This window comes from Pongo pygmaeus, chromosome 16, assembly GCF_028885625.2.
Source record: "Pongo pygmaeus isolate AG05252 chromosome 16, NHGRI_mPonPyg2-v2.0_pri, whole genome shotgun sequence".
Classification (NCBI taxonomy): domain Eukaryota; kingdom Metazoa; phylum Chordata; class Mammalia; order Primates; family Hominidae; genus Pongo; species Pongo pygmaeus.
Genome location: NC_072389.2, coordinates 49,108,693 through 49,131,059, shown reverse-complemented (window position 1 = coordinate 49,131,059; position 22,367 = coordinate 49,108,693). Strand labels below are relative to the sequence as shown.

Sequence of the window (22,367 nt, the reverse complement as noted above, 5' to 3'; positions counted from 1 at the left end):
GGCTCTGCATCATGCACAAGTACAGTTAGTACTGGCTTTTCTCCCTTGTTTATGTGAAAGGTACTTCTTTTCTAATAATCTCCACTCCTCCTCTGTCCCCTTTCCCCACCAGCTAGAATCCTAAAACTTAAGCAGCTAACTTCTGTGTCCTGAGAGAGAAAGCTATCCCAGGTAATCATCCAAGTCCTGGTAAGCACAGCATTAGGACCATGGCCAGGCCTCTCACCAAGTCAGCAGACTTCAAGGACACTGGCAAGAGAATGAGCTCCTCTCCATCTGCATGCATTTGTGCTAACCATCTTGGGCAATTTTCCCCTCTCTCTCAACCTCACCAGCGTTCTTTACCTAGTATGCAGTTTTCCAGCATTGTCAGGAGTGTGAACCACCGGTGCCTGGGCCTGATTTGCAGTCTTTGTGCCTCCCCCTCCCTGGGGCATTCTGTGAGGCTGTGGAATTAGGTGCATTTTTCTCTCATTCACATCCCTGCTGATCTTAAGAGAGGAGATACTGGGCCCAGCCTCACTCAACATCCGTAATTCATCCCTGGCTTAGAGCCCTCCATCCCACCTTGGTGCCAAACTAATTTAGCTGTCAGTGTGTTTTTTCCAGGCAATATTGGTCCTAAATTTCACTGCTGTCTCAGCCATTCCCATAAAGCCAGGCTGAGAGAAGGGGATGAAGTAGGGAGTACAGAACTTGCTTCAGTTTATCTCTTGGCTTCTTCCCAGATGATAAATTTAGTTGCCAGATCCTGATTAGTTTCTTTTGTCATTTGTAAAGTAATATACAGATTTTCTTGTCTAGGCTAGAGACAAGGCAAAGAAAATGGGAAATTCAGGTACCAGATTTGGCTTTTAACATGGATTGCAGGTGTGTGAACTCTTTGGAAAGATCAAGTAAGAGAAGGAAACTGACTGCAAATGGGGCCCCACCGTCCAGGGAAGCAAAATGTCTGACACACAACAGGTGCTCCAAAAAATGTTAATAGAATGAATCAATACATACATGAATGAATGGAGTCATCAGGTCACTTATGCCTTCAATGAACATCACTTGAGCCTAGCTTAGGCTAACATGGATTGGCAAACTTTTTCTGTAAAGGGCCAAATAGTAAGTATTTTTGGCTTGTCGGGCCATATGGTCTCTGTCGCAACTACTCAATTCTGTCATTGTAGTGTGAAAGCAGCCATAGACGATACATAAATGAATGAGCAAGGCTATGTTCCAGTAAAATTTTATTTCATTGGAAACTATGGCAGTGGGCTGTAGTTTGCCAACCCCTGGGCTAAGAAATCACAAAGAACTGGCTTCAAATCCCAGGTTGTTCTTTAACTAGCTCTGTGACAAGACAAGAACAGTATCTTTAAGCACTCAGTCTCTTCATCCATTAAACAAGGATTAAAATGGTAGTCACAGGCTGGGCACAGTGGCTCACGCCTGTAATCCCAGCACTTTGGGAGGCCGAGGTGGGTGGATCACCTGAGGTCAGGAGTTTGAGACCAGCCTGGCCAACATGGTGAAACCCTGTCTCTACTAAAACTATAAAAAATTGGCCGGGCGTGGTGGCACGTGCCTGTAATCCCTGCTACTCAGGAAGCTGAGGCAGGAGAATCACTTGAACCCGGGAGGTGGAGGTTGTGGTGAGCCGAGATTGCACTACTGCATTCCAGCCTGGCAACACAGCAAGACTCAGTCTCAAAAAAAAAAAAAAAAAAAATGGTAGTCACCTCATAGAGTTGCTGGGAGGACCGAATGAAACAGGGCACACAGCACACACTCAGTAAATGTGAGTCTTTATTGTTATTTTGTTTGTTATTATTTTGTCATCTCCCCCATTGGAATGTAAGCTCCATTAACAGGACTCCAGGTTGTTCCCTACTGCATTCCCAGCACCTGTGACAGTGCCTGGCACATATAGTAAGTGTCAGAACTGGATGGACGGATGATGGATGGATGGATAAGCTAGGCACAGGATGTTTAGGCTCTGTAGAAGAATATTAAAAGTAAATAAAACATAGTCTCTGACTTCAAGGAGGTTACAGTCTAGTATTGGGGAGGAAAATGTACTAAACATAATTATAGTCAGGAAAAAGGAAATAGTAAATAGAGGAAGCCAGTGGCAAAGAATCTATTTGAAGGGAAGGTAAGGCCAAAGGATCTTCTGGAAAAAACTCTCCAGGAGCCTCCAGTGCTTTCCAGAGTTCACAGCCTTAAACTCTGGAAATGCCTGTGGACTCATCCCCACCCTCTGATATCAGAAAGCATTATGCCAAATCCAATACCCTGGAGAGATGTTCGCATTACACAAAAGCTCAGGTTTTCCCTGGCATCTTTCAGGCTCTTGCTCATTGTGTCCTGATTCACACTCCAATCAATGTAGGACAACACTAGCATTCAAACAAAAATTGAGGTGAGGTAAAGCCCCTTTGAGGCCAGAAAGAGATCAGCAGAGTTTAAAAAACAAAAAACCAGTTTCCTCAGAAGCAAGCGTGTTCTAAATCCGGTCTAGAGCTCATTTCTCCTTTGGTCTCAGTAAGAATATCTCTCTGATAACAAAGGGTTCTCCTGACTTGGATTAGGACTAACCTGATAACTAAGTGAATTACCATGGGCCGAGTCAGAAGGCCTGGATTCTGATTGCTGTGTTACCTCCGATAAGTCACTCTCCATCTCTGGACTTCTATTTCCTTGGCTATGAAATGTTCTGAGGTTCAGAGATTCAGGAGGGTTGCACTAGGCCAGTCCCAGCAGACTGATCCCTTGCCTGGCAACACACAGTGGCCCTGGAGATAGTGCTTCAGGCAACAAGATAGTCTTAGGCCCTTGTGTGGCAGGGGAGAACATGCCAGGGTCTCTTGTGAATAGGTCTAAGGATGCTATGAGTCATGTGGAATATATTTCCACCAACAACACTGAGTCACTGGTTATCTCCTTAAATGAACCAAACACAAAGCTCGATGGAAGCCACTGTGGCAGAAAGGGGAGGAGGAGCCCTGGTGCAGCTCGTTATCTCTCTTGAAGCTGTCAGTTGATTCTTTCATGAGCTCATCTCCTCTTGTCCTCAATTATGGTTTGTTTCTTTAGGATACTGGTGTACCCTTTTCCCTCTTCCCATCTAGTTCTATAACATTGCCTGAGAATGCCCTGTGGCCTTGCCTTTAACCTCCCTGCAGCTGTTTTATCACCAGAAATCAAAAGGAACCCTGCCCAGCAGTAGAAAGCCTTGTTTCCATTCCAGTTCACCTGAGGCCATTACCTGCCATCAATAATGATGCCTTGGAAATACAGTGGTTCTCAGTGTGAGCACGATCATGTTCCCTTGGGTGGGAGGAGAAGGGGAGCAAATCAGAAACTTTAAAGGGGCCTTTTCTTTTTTTCTTTTTTTTTTTTTTTTTGAGATGGAGTTTTGCTCTTGTCAGCCAGGCTGAAGGGCAGAGGCGCGATCTCGGCGCACTGCCACCTCTGCCTCCCGGGTTCAAGCGATTCTCCTGCCTCAGCCTCTCCCAAGTAATTGGGATTACAGGCCTACATCACCATGCCTGGCTAATTTTTTTTTTTTTTTTGTATTTTTAGTAGAGATGGGGTTTCACCATGTTGGCCACGGTGGTCTCGAACTCTTGACCTCAGGTGATCCACCCACCTCGACCTCCCAAAGTGCTGGGATTACAGGCGTGAGCCACCGCGCCCAGCCCAAAGGGGCCTTTTCAAACCACAGGAGCACCCCCGACATACGGATTCTGATGGGCTCCCCCTGGAAAATGTTCCCCTCTTTGCCACATTGAGAATCACTGCCCTGAGCCATGTTATCCCTTTGCAATATCTCCTTTAGTCCAATATGTACAGTCCCTGAATTTTGGACACAAACAAGCAGAGAAACATGGAAGACGTGATGCATGAATCCAGGCCCAGGGAGTGATCAGTGAGTAAGGGGCAAAAGGTTTGCATCCACATCCTGCTGAAGCCTGTGGAAGGTGGGAGTTGGAACAGTGAGAGGCAGAGAAGTGCTCACTCACTCTCTCCCACACACCGTGTGGCATTTCGCTGTTTGAAGCAGAGTGAAGACGAGCTTGATTTGGTAGATCCATCTTAATTATTCACTCGACATGATGTCTTTTTTCCTTTTGCTTTTCTTGGCAAACATTTGGGCAGAGTAGGGTTGGTGGGAGTGAGGGGATGGGTTCTTATTAACTTCCAGAATAAGACTCACCTTCCCTTTGGTCTGAGGAAGGCAGTCCATCCTGCTGTGGTTAGAAGATGGCTTTTGAATTTTCTTAGGACAGCTTCTTAAATTTTTATCTATACACAAATCACCTGGGGATCTTGTTAAAAGGTGTAGGTGAAAGTGTAGGATGGGCCTATATTCTTTATCTCCAATAAGCTCTCAAGTGATGCTGATACCCCTGATATGTGGGCTACACTTTGAGTAGCAAGCGCTGAGGAGAGAAGAAGGCTTGGTTGCTCCCTCATTTCTGTTTGTTAATTGCTTGAATCTTCAAGCCCAAGCCTCTCAGAGTTACCTGCTAGGACCCTTCCCTACCACCTCCTAGAAGTTGCACTGTCAACAGCCCTCTTCCTCTTGAGCATTTTTACCTGATCAAGTGAACATGGAATCCTCTGTTTTATTCTTCAGCCTGAAAACAGAAACAATGGAAACCTCTAACTGTCCAGGGAGGGGTCAATTTCTTTTTGGTTCAGACTGTTAGAATTTAAAGGAATTTTACTACATTTTCATTACTCCCCTAGGGATGCTGCACCATAAAAGTTAACTTAAAATAACAAGCGTTTAATTGTCTCAGAGTGTCTATGGGTCAGGAATTCAAGAGCAGCTTAGCTGGGTGGTTCTGGCTCAGGGTCAATCACGAGGTTGCAGTCAGGAGGTTGGCTGGGGATGCAGTGATCCACAGGCTTGACTGGAGGTGGGGACTTCATTTCCATGACGGGTCATTCAAATGGCTGTTGGCCGAAAGCCTCAATTCCTTGCTGGCTGTTGGCAAAGGCCCCAGTTCCTCACCACATGGACCTTTCTATAGGACTGCTGAAGCAACCTCAGGAAGAATGAGTGATCCAAGGGCAAGAGAACAAGGAGGAAGCTGCAATGACTTTATGACCTCCGAAGTCAGACACTCACTCATGCTTTATTCTATTGATAGAAGTGAGTCACCAAGTCTAAGCCATACTCAGAGAAGGAATTAAGCTCTACCTCATGAAATTAGGGGTATCAAAGAATCTGTGGAAATATTTTTAAATCACCAGAGATGCTCCCTGGCCAAGGAGCCACCATGGTAGGTGACCCACTCAAGGGACTGATGCTCCTCATAATCTTACAGGTCTTCTAAGAAGAGCAATAAAGACCACACTCCTTGTGACGACATTTCAAAATGGAAAGTCATCAATTCCATTCCACGGTGACAGGGTCCATCCAACTAGTGAAACTGCAATGCATTTATAGTGCAAGGAGGACAGAATATCATAGTGATGAAGAGCCAAATTCAGGGGTCTCTCAGTGCTGAAGTTGAATCCTGGCTCTTCCACTTAGTTGTATGTCCATGAGAAAATTACTAAAGCCTCAGCTTCTCTATCTGGAATAATGGGGATAATAACAGTACCTATCTCAAAGTGTTATGTGAGAATTAAATAAGATATTGCAGGTAAAGTGTGTAACACCTAGACTGGCAGATAGTAAGTGCTCAATACATGTCAGCTACTATTTGTTCTTGTTTTTGATATCCTGCTTCCACCTGAGGCAACAGCTTTCTGTATTTAAAGAGGTGCTGGCCCCAGGTTTCTGCGTCATTTGTGTGCTTCTTTCACCAGTGCCTCTTGTTGCATTTTTTTTTTTTTTTGAGACAGGGTATCTCTCTGATTGCCCAGGCTAGAGTGTAGTAGCACAATCTCGGCTCACTCTTCTTACACTTTATTCCATTTCAAAGGTCTGGGTGACCTCGGTAACTGCAGGCTGTTTCCACATATGGACAGATTCTCTTGGCAAGTTGAGGCTGAACTCTTCCTGGGCTAGTTCCTTCACCCACCATTCTACTTAAGAAGGAACATCAGCCGGCATCCAAGGCGGAGAGAAGCCCAGTTTGCCAGTCTCTGATGGCATAGTTTTCTTTTTCGGCACCAGATTGACTGGGGCTGGCTCCTTCCACAGCCCAGCACTATGGGGTGATGCTTTTACCAGGAAACAGCCATTTCCAACTTGAGCTACAGGAGGAAACTGACATATTTTGAACTGAACCTCAAGTCAGTTCAGGGCAAAGTACCTGAAAGAGTTTCCAGGGAAATGGAGAACGTATTTGTTCTACATTATGTCTTAAGATTTTTTTTAATGTAGTAAGTGTCCTGACAAAGATTTTGATAGCCTTACATTACATATTTCTATCTTTAAAGCAATCAAAGAAATCCTTTATAGTTCATTCTCTGTTTTCTCTCCAGGTATTTAGTCTTCCTACAGATCAAAAGGGATCTCTACCATGGCCGACTCCTCTGTAAAACATCGGATGCTGCCTTGTTAGCAGCTTACATCCTTCAAGGTAATGACTTTTGACAGGATAAGTTTGCTTTTCATGCCAAGTACTGATTACATTATTTTCAGTTACCGCTGATGACTCCTTCTTGAATCTAAACATTATCTAGGCCAGGTGCTGTGGCTCACGCTTGTAGTCCTAGCACTTTGGGAGGCCGAGGTGGGCAGATCACCTGAGGTTAGGAGTTCGAGACCAGCCTGGCCAACATGGTGAAACCCCGTCTCTACTAAAAATATGAAAGTTAGCCGGTGTGGTGGCACACACCTGTAGCCCCGGCTACTCAGGAGACCGCGGTGCAAGAATTGCTTGAACCCAGGAGGTGGCGGTTGCAGTGAGCCAAGATCGCACCACTGCACTCTAGCCTGGGCAACAGACCAAGACTCCATCTCCAAATAAATAAATACATAAACAAACAAACAAACAAACAGTATCTAACTTGAAGCAGAGTTCAAGTTAGAGAGTTTTTTTTTTTTGGAGACGGAGTCTTGCTCTGTTGCCTAGTCTGGAGTGCAGTGGAGCGATCTCGGCTTACTGCAACCTCTGCCCCCCAGGTTCAAGCTATTCTCCTGTCTCAGCCTCCTGAGTAGCTGGGACTGCAGGCGCCCGCCACCATGCCCGGCTAAATTTTTTTGTGTGTTTTTAGTAGAGATGGAGTTTCACCATGTTGGCCAGGCTGGTCTCGAACCCCTGACCTCAGGTGATCCACCTGCCTCAGCCTCCCGAAGTGCTGGTATTACAGGTGTGAGCCACCATACCCAGCCAAGTTAGAGGATTTTGCTTGGATTTCCTAGAGCCAGAAAACACTGAACACTCAACCCTAAACTGTGCCTAAGATCTTACTACCAGCCCCTTAAAGTCATTCTGACTCTTTTAGGGATTTGCCCTGGGCCCCTGGTTAATAAAGTCCCTGAGACTCTGGAGCGTAATCAGACTTGATTTTTTTCCCCATCCTCTCAGGCAAATCTCCAAGATATGAAGCATCTTAGAATTCTAGTATCTGTTTCAGATACCTTTTAGTTCAGTGTGCTCAAAGTTGAAAGTGTTTCCAAGTAACAAGCACATTTCCTAACAGGCTAATAAGTAAGAGTTGAGGCTTACCCAGCTGAGGCCCAGATTGGCTTTTTTTGCAAAACAGTGGGAGAGATATGCACTCTTCACACACGTCCCCTTCTCCTGAGATGCAGAGACACTTAAGTGCCGCTTCCTAGATTCCTCTTAGTCCCTAGGCCTGAAACTGCCATTACTACTGGATCATTTTGGACCACAGCACTAAAATCATGAAGTTTCCCCAAAAGAATTTGAACTCTTAGTTGGAAATCCTGGAAGCAACTTTGTGAAGTGAACCTGGAAACTGCTTGCCAATAAGAAACTAAAGTCCTTCTGGCAATAGAAATACCACAGCTGGCTGCCTGTGTTAAGAATGTAAAATTCAGCCCATTGCCACTTTGACTTCTGAGACTCCTGTTTTTAAAATCACCTACATGGGGAGTCCATGGGGAGATACCCAAAGATGCCCCTTTGAATTTTTTTTTTTTTTTTTTTTTTTTTTTTTGAGGCAGGATCTGGCTCTGTCCGCTAGGCCAGAGTGCAGTGGTGTGATCTCGGCTCACTGCAACCTCCACCTCCTGGGTTCAAGTGATCCTCCCACCTCAGCCTCCCAAGTAGCTGGAACCACAAGTGTGCACCATCACACCCAACTAAATTTTTTATTTTTTTGTAGAGATGGGGTTTCGCCACATTGCCCAGGCTGATCTCGAACTCCTGAGTGCCTCTTTTATTTTTAAAGAGAAAGCCTGGCCTGACCTAAGTCGAGTCTTAAACTCTAGTCTTTTCTACGGTTTTACCTAATCATTCATTTTCCTTCAAAAAAGTACTTGACGTCCAACATTGATGTTTTCCATTTGGAACTTTCTAAATAAAATCAATATAAATGACTGGGCCAGGCACAGTGGCTCACAACTGTTATCCCAGCACTTTGGAAGGCCAAGGTGGGAAGATCACTTGAGCCCAGGAGTTTGAGACCAGCCTGGGCAACAGAGTGCAACCCCATCTCTACAAAAAATTTAAAAATTAGGCCTGGCACAGTGGCTCGCGCCGGTAACCCCGGAACTTTGGGAGGCCGAGGCAGGCAGGTCATGAGGTCAAGAGATCAAAACCATCCTGGCCAACATGGTGAAACCCCATCTCTCCTAAAAATACAAAAATTAGCTGGGCATGGCGGCACATGCCTGTAGTCCCAGCTACTCGGGAAGCTTCAACCTGGGAGGCGGAGTTTGCAGTGAGCTGAGATCGCGCTACTGCACTCCAGCCTGGTGACAGAGGGAGACTCTGTCTCAAAAAAAAAAAAAAAAAGCTAGACCTGGGGTGTGCACCTGTAGTCTCAGCTATAGGCTGAGGTGGGTGGATCACTTCAGCCCAGGAGGTTGAGGCTGCAGTGAGCTATGATCATGCCACTGCACTCCAGCCTGGATGACAGTGAGACCCTGTCTCAAAAGAAAAAAGACTGCAAGGCTCAAGGTCACCCCAGACTTCAGACTTGGGTCTCTTGCTAACAGTAGAAGTTCCCAAGTAATTTGGAAGACACAGTGAGTAGGTTTGTAGTGAAAAAGTACAAGCCCCAAGTACAATATTCGGCCATGGGAGGAGGGCACGTTTTCCTCTTAATATTTCTCCTCCCTCAAGACTTCACATCTGAAGTGGTTGTGGCTCTCACCTGGGAAGGAAAAAGGGCACCCACAGAGTAGCTGGCCCCTCCTCTTTCTTTTGTCATACCCACCATCCTCCCTGTGGAGAGCTTCACATGGAAAAAGCTGGATTCTGACCTGGGTGTGGAAAGTACTGTGGGTCTTCTGCCCTCCTAAAGTTTACTGCTCTGAGATCTTACCAGGTTTAGAGATAAACTCTCTCTGTGAATAGCTGGAGGAGAAAGGCTCACACCTGGCAGGGACTTGAGAAATGAGCCTTAGAACTTGATGCTTCTGGGCCGGGCGCGGTGGCTCACACCTGTAATCCCAGCACTTTGGGAGGCGGAGGTGGGCGGATCACGAGGTCAGGAGATCAAGACCATACTGGCTAACATGGTGAAACCCCATCTCTACTAAAAATACAAAAAATTAGCCAGGCGTGGTGGTGGGCGCCTGTAGTCCCAGCTACTCGGGAGGCTGAGGCAGGAGAATGGCGTGAACCCAGGAGGCAGAGCTTGCAGTGAGCCAAGATTGCACCACTGCACTCCAGCCTGGGCTACAGAGTGAGACTGTCTAAAAACAAACAAATGAAAAAAAGAACTTGATGCTTCTGAACTCAACGATACTTTCTGGTTACAGCCAGGCTTCCCACTCTGTAGGCCTCTCAAAGGAACCTGGCACCTGGTCAGCCCTTAATGAATATTTATTCAAATTTATTAATTTGATTTGATTTGAACTGAGGGTTGAGTTCTGAATTTGGATCGCAGCTCATTCATCAATTTACTGTGTCCCTGCTAACATCCTCAAACTAGGATTTAGACTTCTGATCTGGCTGAGGCCCAAGAGGATCTCCCTTTCTGATCAAGCTCACCACTTCCTGTGCTGCCACAAAGACCATTGCTCCCAGACCATCTTCTCATGGCGGAATGGATGAGGACCATAGTGCAGGCCTCTGCTCTTTCATTGTAAATTTACTTGTGGTGACCTCAGAACACAAGGTCAGCTCTCTGTCTCTCTGCATAGACTTGAATGCCAACCTAATGTGTGCACCTGGAAAAACAAAGGTGGACATGCTCCTGAAGGGCCTGCCCTCTGCCCAGCCCACAGCCGTGCTCAGAATCCACTGTTTCTTATAAATCTGATGTGTATTTTGGCTTTTGCTCTGTGTGCTAATCTCTTGTTGCTTTGTCAATGATGATTTACCTGTCTCCACAATTGTTTTCTTCCACCTTCCTTTTGAAAGCGGAGATTGGGGATTATGACTCAGGGAAACACCCTGAAGGCTACAGCTCCAAGTTCCAGTTTTTCCCTAAACATTCAGAGAAGCTGGAAAGGAAAATTGCCGAGATTCACAAGACAGAACTCAGGTACGTGGCACTTAGTCAGGCCCAGAACACTGTGGGTTCTCCACAGCCTGAGCACGCAGGCTCCATGCCGTGTCCTCTGTTCTCGCAGACTGTTTACTGACACAGAGTGACGCTCCCCAGCCTTCCTGACCGCAGATGTACCATTGTCAGTGATAAACTGACAGCACAAGTCACAGCCACAAGCCCTGTAGGCTCCCTCTCCAAGAAGAGCGATTTAGCCTGAAGCTTAAAGACAAGGGAGAAATTATGTTATAGGGGAAACGGAGAGGGATTGGCCTTTGAAAGGCATCTGCCTCACTATGATATTTAATGAAGATACAGAGGAAAGCATAAACTGGGGAAAAGGAAAAGATAAACACAAAGGAAATTGCATAAGATAAGATGAAAGAAAAAGGCCAGGCGCGGTGGCTCATGGCTGTAATCCCAGCACTTTGGGAGGTCGAGGCAGGTGGATCACCTGAGGCCAGGAGTTCAAGATCAGCCTGGCCAACATGGTGAAAACCCATCTCTACTAAAAATACAAAAATTAGCCAGGCATGATGGCAGGTGCCTGTAATCCCAACTACTCTGGAGGCTGAGGCGGGAGAATCGCTTGAACCCGGGAGGCAGAGGTTGCAGTGAGCTGAGGTTGCACCATTGCACTCTAGCCTGGGTGACAGAGCGAGACTCCATCTCAAAAAAAAGAAGAAAAAAAAAAAGAAAAAGGAGAGGTTGAGTGAGGATGTAAAAAAGGGCAGGCCTCTGCTCTTAGTCTGTGACAGTGTGACAGGTGGCTTCTCAGTGGAGGATGGAGTGCGCAGGGCTGATTCATAAATGCTGAGGGTGCCTTGGGAGCACTCTGGTTCAGAAGTATGTCCTCAGCCCCGCCTAACTCAGGCCCCCCATACCCTACCTGGAGTCCCCGACTTTGCACAGAGGGAAGTGGAGGAGACGTGGCTTCAAGTGTGGAGCCTCATCTTTCTCAGCTTCTCTCACTTTGCCCAGAATAAGCTGAATAGCATAAAACAGCATTAATGCAGCCTTTCACCCACATGAAGTAGGATTTTCTACAAAGCCTGATTTTAAAAAGCAACAATAGGGTGTTTGGGCTCCATTTAGTTACAGCACAGATTCCCCAAGCTGACAAACTATGAGGAAAAAAGGATATAGAATGCAGTGTTGGCCAAGCACAGTGGCTCACACCTGTAATTCCAGCACTTTGGGAGGCAGAGGAGGGCAGATCACCTGAGGCCAGAAGTTTGAGACCAGCCTGGGCAACATGGCGAAAACCCTGTCTCTACTAAAAATGAAAGTAAATAAATAAAAAAGCCAGATGTGGTGGCATGCGCTTGTAATCCCAGCTACTCAGGAGTCTGAGGCATGAGAATCACTTGAACCCGGGAGGTAGAGGTTGCAGTGAGCTGGAATTGCACCACTGTATGCCAGCCTGGGCCACAGAGCGAGACCCTGTCTCAAAAAAATAAAAATAAAAAAATGTTATGTTGTCATTATAATGCATTACAGCTTTAAAAAAATATTTTAAAAGGTTTGTGTATCTACTGTTCCGAGGAAAGACTATGCCTGGCTACAGGGAGAAGAGCCGGATATTTCTAATGCTAATACTAAGCTTCAACTTGTTCATTCCCCGACCACAGGCCCCCAGAAACCCTTCACTCAATGATTTTACCAACAAATATAACCCAAAGCCTCCTTAGCCTTTGTAAACAGACCCCTCTGCCCATGCTTTGTGGCAGGAGGGGTTCCTGACCCTCCCAGCGGAATGGCGATGCCGAACAAATGGAATCTTGGATGCTTCCCGCCTCTCTCTCCCTGGGTGTGCCTTCCCAGATGCAGGACCCCATGGCTCCTCGAGTCACTCTGTTAGGGAATAGCGACCCCTTGTGGTAAAAATCAGAGTAAACACGGGCCTGTGGTGTTGGGGGCAGGGTCCTCATGGTTCCTTCAAAATCAGGGATGTGCTGGAACTGCCTAGAGGGCTTTAGGAGACATCAGAATAGTAGGGACAGCCCTCCAGAAACCTAGTTCAAAGCAGGGGATCCCCCAGGAAATGATGCCCGCTTTGAGGACCCTGGAGGTTTGGGCCAACTCCAAGGGTAAATGGAGCCCAAAGGGCCCACTCCCCCTGCAGACAGAGGACAGTCCCTGGAAAGGGAAGCTCTGCTCTAGCCAGCCCTTTGCTTGCCACACAAATATTTTCCTAACTTACCTTCCCTGTGCCTCAGGTACACTAGTGGATGTAGAAGTCTTTATTCACAGTAATACTCCCTTCCACAGGTACTTTTTCCACAGGTCCTGCCTCGTCTTCATAATGTAAAAATACGTCCATGCTTCCTTTATGCAACTGTGATATGGGCTCTTGAGAGCACAGACTGTATAGTGTTTCTTCATATATTTTCCAGCAAGTAGCACAGAGGCTGGCACATAAAGGTGCTGCCTGACTAATGCCTTTCCAGAGGGACACTAGCAGGAATCTGGCCTGGGGTCAGCTTATCTTCCTGCCTGGCCATATCACCTGAGGCAAATGATAAGCTTAGAAATGAGCAACGTGCAGTCCTGTCCACCAGCCATCAGAGATGTTGACTTCACAAGCTGCCCACCCCTCCTCACTGAAGCCAACCCTGTATCTGTAGAAGTATATCTGCTTTGCAGGTCTCTGGACCCAGGCAAGAGCCTGATGGTTATTCTGCCACTGGGTCTGCAATGAGCCCATCAACACACCTGCTAAAGAGGCAGTGGGAAGGGGTGATGCCAAAGGCCCCTTCAGATGGCCTGGAGCCGGAGCTGATCTCTGCCTTTTTCAGCATCTTTCCTTTTCATGGTCATCACCCTAGGGACAGACAGCTGTTGTGGAGCATGGGAGCTCAGCACTGTCTCCTGCCTCTCCTCACCCTAATTTTCTGTTTCCTTTTGGCAAAGGAAGAGGGCTGGGTGGCACCAGCCAGCTATATGAGCCCCTTCTTTATATTTCAGTCTAGAACAGATCACATATGAGAAGCCTATGACCTGCCTCCAGCCTATAGATGTATTTTGTTTTACCCCATAGTATTTTAAATTGTGAAATACCACATAAAAATCAGTATCTCTGACTTTTCTTTTAAAATCACAATATCTAGCTGAGCCTTGCATTCTTTTTTTTTTTTTTTTTTTTTTTAAGACAGGGTCTCATTCTGTCACTCAGGGTGGAGTGTAGGGCTGTGACCATAGTTCACTGAAACCTTGCACTCCTGGGCTCAAGCAATCCTCCCACCTCCCACCTCAGCCTCCCAAGTATTGGGCCCTGCATTCTCAGTGATGGGAATCTCAGAGCTAAGGTGGTGCTGCCACAGTCCCCACCACTCCCCATTGTTTACACTCAGCCCAAGTAATTCATTATGTAGCCTGCCTCACTCTGAAAACGTTTGAAGACAGTCAGAGACTCTAGCAGGAGTCTCTGAAGTTGGTCCTAGAACCAAGGAGGGAGCACACCCTAGACAAACTGAGATGTGTGGCTCACCCTGAGCACGTCTTCATAGAGAGTTTACCTCAGGGGAACCTGTGGGAACAAGACACCTTGAAATCATCTCATTTTCTTTATTCCAGTGGTCAAACACCAGCAACATCAGAGCTGAACTTCTTAAGAAAAGCACAGACATTGGAAACATATGGAGTGGATCCTCACCCATGTAAGGTAAGACCCCCTGGTTGGAGACTGCATGACCTTTCCTCCTCTAGAAGGCGTCAGGAGCAAGCGCCCCCATGCCTGCGCTCAGAGGTCCCCTTCAACGTTTACATGGCCGGCACTTTCAGTGAGATATCAGAGAAAATGCCTCCTTTGAAAACTCCTCTGGATCCCATGCTGCATAATTTCGTGGTACCACATCAATGTCAGAGGAACCGAGTCAAAGTCAATCTAAATAACAAATCCAAAGCTAGGGCCTCGCAGTGGGTAATTTGGTAGAAATGAAGAGAGGAGGGATGTGGAAGGCCCCCCCACAGGGAACGATCAGAGGCGGCTCAGCGACTGCCCACCCTTTCCTGACCTGTAATCTAGTTTCTTTCCGAGAGTGGGTTTTATTGACTGCAGTGGCATAAGTCACTGCACGGAACTGCAGTGGAGTCACATTTAATTCCATTATGCGCCTGTGAGGGATAGATGAGAACCAGCCGGGGAGGCTGCCCAGAGAAAACCTCTAATTACTCACGCACATCTGGCATTTTGGAGATGAGCGGGGGCAGCCAGTCACTGCCGAGGCCTGTGCAGACCCATGGCCCTTTCCGGTCTCTCTCTGCGGCTGTGGCCCTTCACGTCGCCTCCTGTCCCTGTTGCTTTGACACTGCTGGTCTCTACCTCAGTTTCTCCACATTTCTGCCTCTCTCTTTCCATTACTGGAGAGGGTCCAGTATCACCAGTAAAACCAACTGTCAAGCTGATCTGAAGGAAACAGTATCAGCCAGGAACAGGAAGACATCAACCTTTTCTTCCTGAGAGGGGATACTAAGCTTCAGGCAAAAATTAAAAGAATAGTATATTAGTTTCTAGGGTTTCTGTAACAAGTATCACAGACTGGGTGGCTTAAAGAACAGAAGTTTATTGTCTCGCAGTTCTGGAGGCTGGAGATCTGAGATAAGGTGTCAGCAGGGTTGGTTCCTCCTGTGGGCTTTGAGAGAAGGATCCTTTCCAGGCCCCTCTCCTTGGCCTGTGGATGTTTGTCATCTGCCTGTGTCTTCACGCTTTCTTCCCCTCTGTACACGTCGCTGTCCAGATTTCTCCAAAGACACCAGTCATATTGGATTAGGGCCCATCCTAATGACCTCAGTTTAACTTAATTACCTCTGTAAAGATCCTGTCTTCAAAGAAGGTCACATTCTGAGGTACTGGGGGTTACGATGTCAACATATGAATTTTTGAGGACACAGTGTATAGCTCATAACAAATAGGAATGCTGGGCGCAGTGGCTCACACCTGTAATCCCAGCACTTTGGGAGGCCAAGGTGGGCGGATCACAAGGTCAGGAGTTCAAGACCAGCCTGGACAACATGGTGAAACCCTGTCTCTACTAAAAATATAAAAAGGTAGCCAGGCATGGTGACACATGACTGTAATCCCACCTACTCAAGAGGCTGAGGCAGGAGAATCGCATGAACTCAGGAAGTGGAGGTTGCAGTGAGCTGAGATCACGCCATTGCACTCCAGCCTGGGTGACAGAGCGAGACTCTGTCTCAAAAAAAAAAAAAAAAAAAAACAACAACAACAACAAAAAAAAAAAACAGGAATGCATGAGCACAGTGACATAGGGGCAAATCAGTGTCCTTTGGTCCCTTGGTGAGAAGATGGTGATTTATTCTTGCCTAGGAGTTATGAACCTTGAGGACATCCTGACATTCAGAAACCCTGGTCATCTTCCCTACCCCACAGGTCCCTATCCACTAGCATAGCCTGCTGCAAAGTAACCCCTGTGTTCTTGGGGCCACACTGTCAGAAAACACATTGATGCCTGTTATACCAGAGAATAGACATTTGGATATTTACACATTAGCAAAACTTCCTAAACAGTGCCCTCTGTGTAACAGATGCAGTTTAAACCCCTCCATAAATTGCTCCAATACTGTTAGCAGGGCACCCACACAGGAGTGAAGAGAGCTTTGGATAAGCTGGCCCTGGGCTCTGGTTCCCATCCCCTGTTTACTGGAGCCTTTGGGAGCTTCTCTGAACCTCACTTGAAAGTACACAGTCTGTGTTCAATAACTGCTCCCTGAACTGCTGAGTCACTCTAGGATCTTAAAGACGGCTGCCTGAAGATATGTTCATCAGAAGGGGCCAGGTTACCTCTGCATTTGACCCCAAACCTGCCCAGTCCCCTTGAGGCCACACATAGCACCCATCTCTTCAGAGACGGGTCCCTGAGCAGAGTTGAAAAGACACAGAGATGGGCAGACAGCGAGCCCGAGCACTACACTGACTAGAGCGGGGAAAGGGATTCTCCACCGTTGCCCACGGGAGTCTGGAAGCTATAGTGGCAGCCAGCCTGGTTTCCAACCCAAATACACATGCACCCCAGGACTGTGAGGCTCCTGTCTCACCCTTGTCTTTGGTGAGTTTGTCCATCATTGGATGCAGAGAGGCTGAAGAGGCTGCGGGGAGGAACCAGCATTCATACCAGGCACTGTTGCGGCCCAGTCACTTATGTCATGCCATCTCAATCCCATAGCATCAACTCCTGGAAGGAAAGAGGGAGGGAGGGAAGAAGAGATGTTTGTGGTATGCCTCCCATGGTGGCCTCAGTGGAGTCTTTTCACATTATGTTCTCATTTAATCCTCACACCAGCCCTGGGAGGTAGATGTTATTCTCCCTGTTTTATAGATAAGAAGACTGGCTTTCCAGGAGGCCAAAGTTCACAAGCCCTGAGCGGTAGAGCAAGAATTTGAACTCAAGTCACTACCCATTGTTATGTACCCTATGGAAGAACAGAAACCCCCCAGGAGACTTCTGTTGGGGGAGTGCTCAGGTCCCTTGTTCCTGAGCCCTGTGCCTCTTCCTCACCCAGGGCCATGTCAGGGCCCTATTGCAGACCCCACACATAGCCCCTCAGCTCCTCTCATTACGCTCTGGCCATGATTCCTCAGCTCTCCCAGCAAAGAGAACAGTTTAGGGGACTTTACTCTTGTTATTAAGTAGAGTCACTTTAGTGATATGCTATCAAGTGCTCGCCTTAATGCTGCTACAAGAAGAGCTGAAATAAGCTGGCACACTTGGTGTAATAAATACTGATGATTTCTATTAACAGAGAGGCAATTACTGGGCCCAGGGAATCTGGGGCATGCAGCCCTAGGGAGGACAGAAGAGGAATCATTTTGATAATTAAATGAGAGCAGAACAACTCTCTAGCTTAGGCTCTGTCCCCTGGACTGATTAAGAAGCTGCTGTTCTTCCTATGCACACTGATGGTTTCTTTCTGCCCAGAATGTCCTTGTCTAGCCCTGGGACCAGGAAGAGGAGATTCTACAAATGCTGGATGGGACAGCCAGAGAGCTCTATTAGCTAATACCCAAATTCCAAAAGTGCAGGACAAGGCTGTCCTCCATTCTCTGCCTTGACCCTCAGCCCTCAACTCCTGGCAAGAGCCCCAGCAGCCCAAGCCTACAGCTGCTGGAGGAGGAGAATGAAGCAAACCACTGGCAGGCCATTGCTACATCTGTTCCCTGGCCCTGACAGCACTCCAACTTCAGGAGCCACCATCTTGCTCCATCCAGGTAGCCCTGAGACTGGTGGTTTGGCCTGGGTCTCCTGCAGCACTGTACTTTGGCCTCCTGGGTCCAACTTATGGAGATGTCCTGTTACAGTTCATGGAGTAGTTAGGCCTGTTACAGATACCCAGCCTTGTTGTTAAAGAGTCTTGAAGGTACCATTTATTGAGAGTCTGTCTGTGCCAGGCTTGTACATTATCTCATTGAATCTTTACAACATCACTGCTAAGAAGATATTTTTGTCCTCATTTTAAGATAAGAATATTGAGCCTCTGAAGATGCAGACAAGAAGGGATATGAGGGAGATAAGTCCCCTCTAAGGAACCAACTAACATGCCCAAAGGTACTGGGTAACACAGTAATGCACAAAGGTACTGGGTAACACAGTAATGCCCAAAGGTACTGTGGCTCGAACCCAGGGTTATCTGAGTCTCAGTGCTGTGCTTTTTCAATTATTATTCATGGTCCTCCTTCTGGAGAGATGGAATTTAGGAACTAAGCACAACTCATTGCCAATTCTGACACAGAAAGGACACTGACCTACAAGATTATTGATATCATCTGTCTTAGTCCGTTTTCACACTGCTATAAAGAACTACCTGAGACTGAGTAATTCATAAAGAAAAGAGGTTTAATTGACTCATAGTTCTGCATGGCTAGGGAGGCCTCAGGAAACTTATAATCATAGTGGAAGGAGAAGCAAGGCATGTCTTACATGGCAGCAGGAAAGAGAGAACGAGGGGGGAGATGCCACACTTTTAAACCATCAGATCTTGTGAGAACTCCCTCACTATCATGAGAACAGCATGGGGAAACTGCCCCCATGGTCCAATCACCTCCCACCAGGTCCCTCCCCTGTCACGTGGGGATTAAAATTCCACATCAGATTTGGGTGGGGACACAGAGCCAAACCATATCATCATCCCACAAAAATTTAATGTAAGTTCACCAGTGTCTTTATGTCTGCTTTGTATAGACCAGGATAAAATTGATTTCAACAGGATCTAGGTTAGATCAACCACAAAAATAAAATTATACTGTCCCTCTGCCCTTAAAATGGAATCATTACGTTCATAATCCAGCCACCTAGCCAGCTCTCTAAAGAAGAACCCCTTCCCCCATCTTGACGAGTTACCCCTCACTTTTTTTTTTTTTTTTTTTTTGAGATGGAGTGTCACTCTTGTTGCCCAGACTGGAGTGCAATGGTGTAATCTCGGCTCACTGCAACCTCTGCCTCCCGGGTTCAAGTGATTCTTCTGCCTCAGCCTCCGAAGTAGCTGAGATTACAGGTGCACGCTACCACACCCAGCTAATTTTGTATTTTTAGTAGAGATGGGATTTCACCATGTTGGTCAGGCTTGTCTCAAACTCCTGACCTCAGGTGATCTGCCTGCCTCGGCCTCCCAAAGTGCTGGGATTACAGGTGTGAGCCACCATGCCCAGCACTCCTCAATTCTGAGAAACAGAAAAAGAAGGATCACTGATGGCTCTCCCACCCTTGGGTGGGCCCCTCTTGGCTGTGTGGCAGGTAGGGTGTTAGATTTACTGCTGAAATGAAGAACTTCACCAAAGCCACCTGGTGCAGTTTCCACCAGGAATTCCTTTCTGAGCTGTCATGGAGTAATACCAAATGTCTTACAGGGTGCCTCCTCCTCCTTCTCCTCTTCATTTCCATTCTAGTTTATTGTGGCCAAGTTTAAGTGTAGTATATTCAGACTGGGTGATTTTCATGACTGACTTCAGCGTCCCAACTGTGAACTCTTTCAGAAATGGGTGTAAGTATCTGGTACAGCATGTGGAATCATCTTCCAAAGAGTTTTATAAGAAATAGTGGCTTCATTCATCAAAATTGAATTAATTTGAGGCATGCCCCAGAGAGGGGACAGGATGACCCTAGAGGCCTAACAACCAAGAATGCTGTGTTGCCTACTCAGTCACACCCAGTGTGTCCTCTAGGGTGGCAGGAGACAGAAGGCTACTTTGAATCTGGAAGTGGAACTGGTGGGGACTAGAAATGGTGGCCAGATGTTCCTGCTTCTGAACCAGTCTGTGCTTTGATTTCCAAGAATCCTTTCCTGGGCAGAGTGATCATCTTAGGGTGAACTTTGCTGGTGTTGACTGACACAGGTCAAGTTTGATGGCAAGGGCCATGTAAACACATGAATGACAAGGAATGCATGTTCATCCCCTCTCCAAGGAGAATACCGTTGGCCACGTCCTAGCAGTAAGATATTTGGTCTATCTCCGTAAAATCAGATGGAAGTAGTATTTCTCCAGGTATATATTATTGTCCTCATTTAGCAAATGAGGAAACCGAGTTTTGGAGACGTGAAGTCACAGAGGAAAGGAGGAGGAGAGCTGGGGTCCTAAACTGAGACAGAAGCTCTTTTCACAAGGATGAGAAATTGAAAACAATTTTTTAACCTCACAACTGAAGAAGTGAACTAGATTATTTCGACTGTTACCTGCTGCAGAGTATAGCTGGCGATATCCACGGCATAGCTATCAGGACCCTAGTTTGTATTCCACCTCCCGGCTCAGTCCTGTGGGCACTGATTTCATAAGGATGGGAAGGGGACAGAGAAGAAAGAGAGTCCAGCTTGATAAAATGGGAGATCTGAAGAACAGGCGACTGTTGACTCTTCACTTCTCACCTTGTCCTCATTCCCCCCTCTTATTGTCATGCAACTTGTTATTTTGCACACAAACTCCAACGGCATGCTCACAACAAGAATGACAAGTCAGATAGAAGAAACTGGAGAAGTTCCAGGGAAGATGTCAGTGTGGCTGCCTGCTTGTATTTTCATGCCAGTACAGATGTGAGATTTCTCACTGTAATTCGAGTCCCTTCCACACTGATTGCTGAGCCTCATGTGCCAGAGGCAAGTTGCAAATATCTCAGCTGTCACCTGCCCCTGCGGACACCGGGTGTCAGGGTCTTACGGTGACCTTCATCTGCATCTATTGCATTTGAAGCAGTTTGGAGAACTGCTGTCTTCATATGAGATTGGGAACAATTGGGATTGTTCAAGGTGCTATTACTGCTTATGAAATGATGTGGCATCTCATTGTCATTGGGGTTTATTCCCAGCTCTCTGCTCTAAAGCAGCCAGTCTGGTTAGGAGAGGCTGTGCTCCTCTAACTCTAACACCTGCCTTCACTCAGAGGCCAGCTCTGAGGTATCTGCAGGATGCAGGGCAACCTGGCCAGCACCACCCATCTTGTGGGACCACGTATTCCCTTTGCTCTGCAGAGGGACACAGGTCACTGAGAGGACTCTGGCAGATCTCTGATTGTGTCATGGCCTCTGTTCCCTTCCCATTCTCACTTCAGATTCATGGATCACCCCACTCCTCCATGGTCCCCTAACAGTGAATTACTTCTCCTTTTTTCATTCTAACTTCCCACATTTTCGTTTCCTAACTAGCAAAATTTAAATCTGTCAACATCAGGAAAAATAGTAAAATGTTAAATTTCTTTTAAAAAAGGATTTGTATTAAGTTCAACAAACTCAGCTAACTAGTAGCAGCTATAATAATATTAATAACAAACACAGGCCGGGCGTGGTGGCTCATGTCTGTAATGCCAGCACTTTGGGAGGCTGAAGTGGGTAGATCACTTGAGCCCAGGAGTTCAAGACCCACCTTGGCCACACAGTGAGGCCTTGTCTCTAAAACAAACAAAAAACATGGCCACTAGCATTTGTGGGGTGCCTCCTAAACATAACCTATGAGGTAGGTAATACGATCAACCCTCGTTCTAAGACAAGGAGTCTGACCATGGAGAAATTAGGGACCTGGCCACCGCCACACAGTGAGTGGCAGAGCTGGACCTGGACCCGAGCGGTTTGACCCAGAGCCCGCACCACTGTGGTTCTAGTGGGGGTGCTCTTCTGCCTGTCACTGCCCATATGAGCCAGAGTGGAAGAAGCAGAGGGGGGCCCTCCGCTGCCTCCCTCCCCTGCCTTCCCTCCCACCTCACTTCCCTACTTCTTTCCCTGTTATTTCAAGCTGTCCAGTAGCCTCCTGCAGGCCCAAGGCTTCATTTCCATCCCTCCACCTCTCCTTCCTAGGCCTTTCCTTTAGCTCAGCGAGCATTATGACCCCTTCCATGCCTCTGCCCCACCTCTGCGTCCCCTCTCATTTTTACGCACATTCGGACGTTCCCCACTGCAGCCAGACTGGCCCCTCTGACCCACCCCACTGTCTTACACCTTCATCTGCTCAACATTTTCTGCAGACCCTTTCTACACCACCATTCACACAATAAGGTCTCCACTCCCAGTCTCTCTCTTTCTAAGCCTGCAGTTGTAGGACTTCCCCGGGTCCTGCTTGCACAGTGAGCAGAAGAGGCAGAACAGGCAGGCTGCTTTCCTCCCCCACCTCTCCCAGTCATTCTTCCCTCAAGGCCACCCTTCCCTGACCCATACCTCTGCCACGCCTGCCAGGTTAGCCCTGGTGCCTCCTGGCAGGAACAGTGTTTGTGTGCAGTGCCTGGTACTCAGATATTAATAACCACCACCACGCACTGATGACAAGCAGGAGGAAATCCAGCCCTGTGGCTT

General features: G+C 47.1%; 1 protein-coding gene across 5 annotated transcripts in view; it reads left to right on the top strand.

Annotated features, from left to right (window-relative positions):
* Positions 1-22,367, top strand: part of FRMD5 (FERM domain containing 5) — a 336,834-nt gene that overhangs the window by 287,454 nt on the left and 27,013 nt on the right. For all 5 annotated transcript variants that reach the window (XM_054452213.2, XM_054452216.2, XM_054452212.2 and 2 more), the window contains 3 exons: positions 6,436-6,533; positions 10,455-10,578; positions 14,158-14,245. In XM_054452213.2, the coding sequence (XP_054308188.1) occupies positions 6,436-6,533; positions 10,455-10,578; positions 14,158-14,245 (310 nt within the window). The remainder of the gene's footprint in view (positions 1-6,435; positions 6,534-10,454; positions 10,579-14,157; positions 14,246-22,367) is intronic.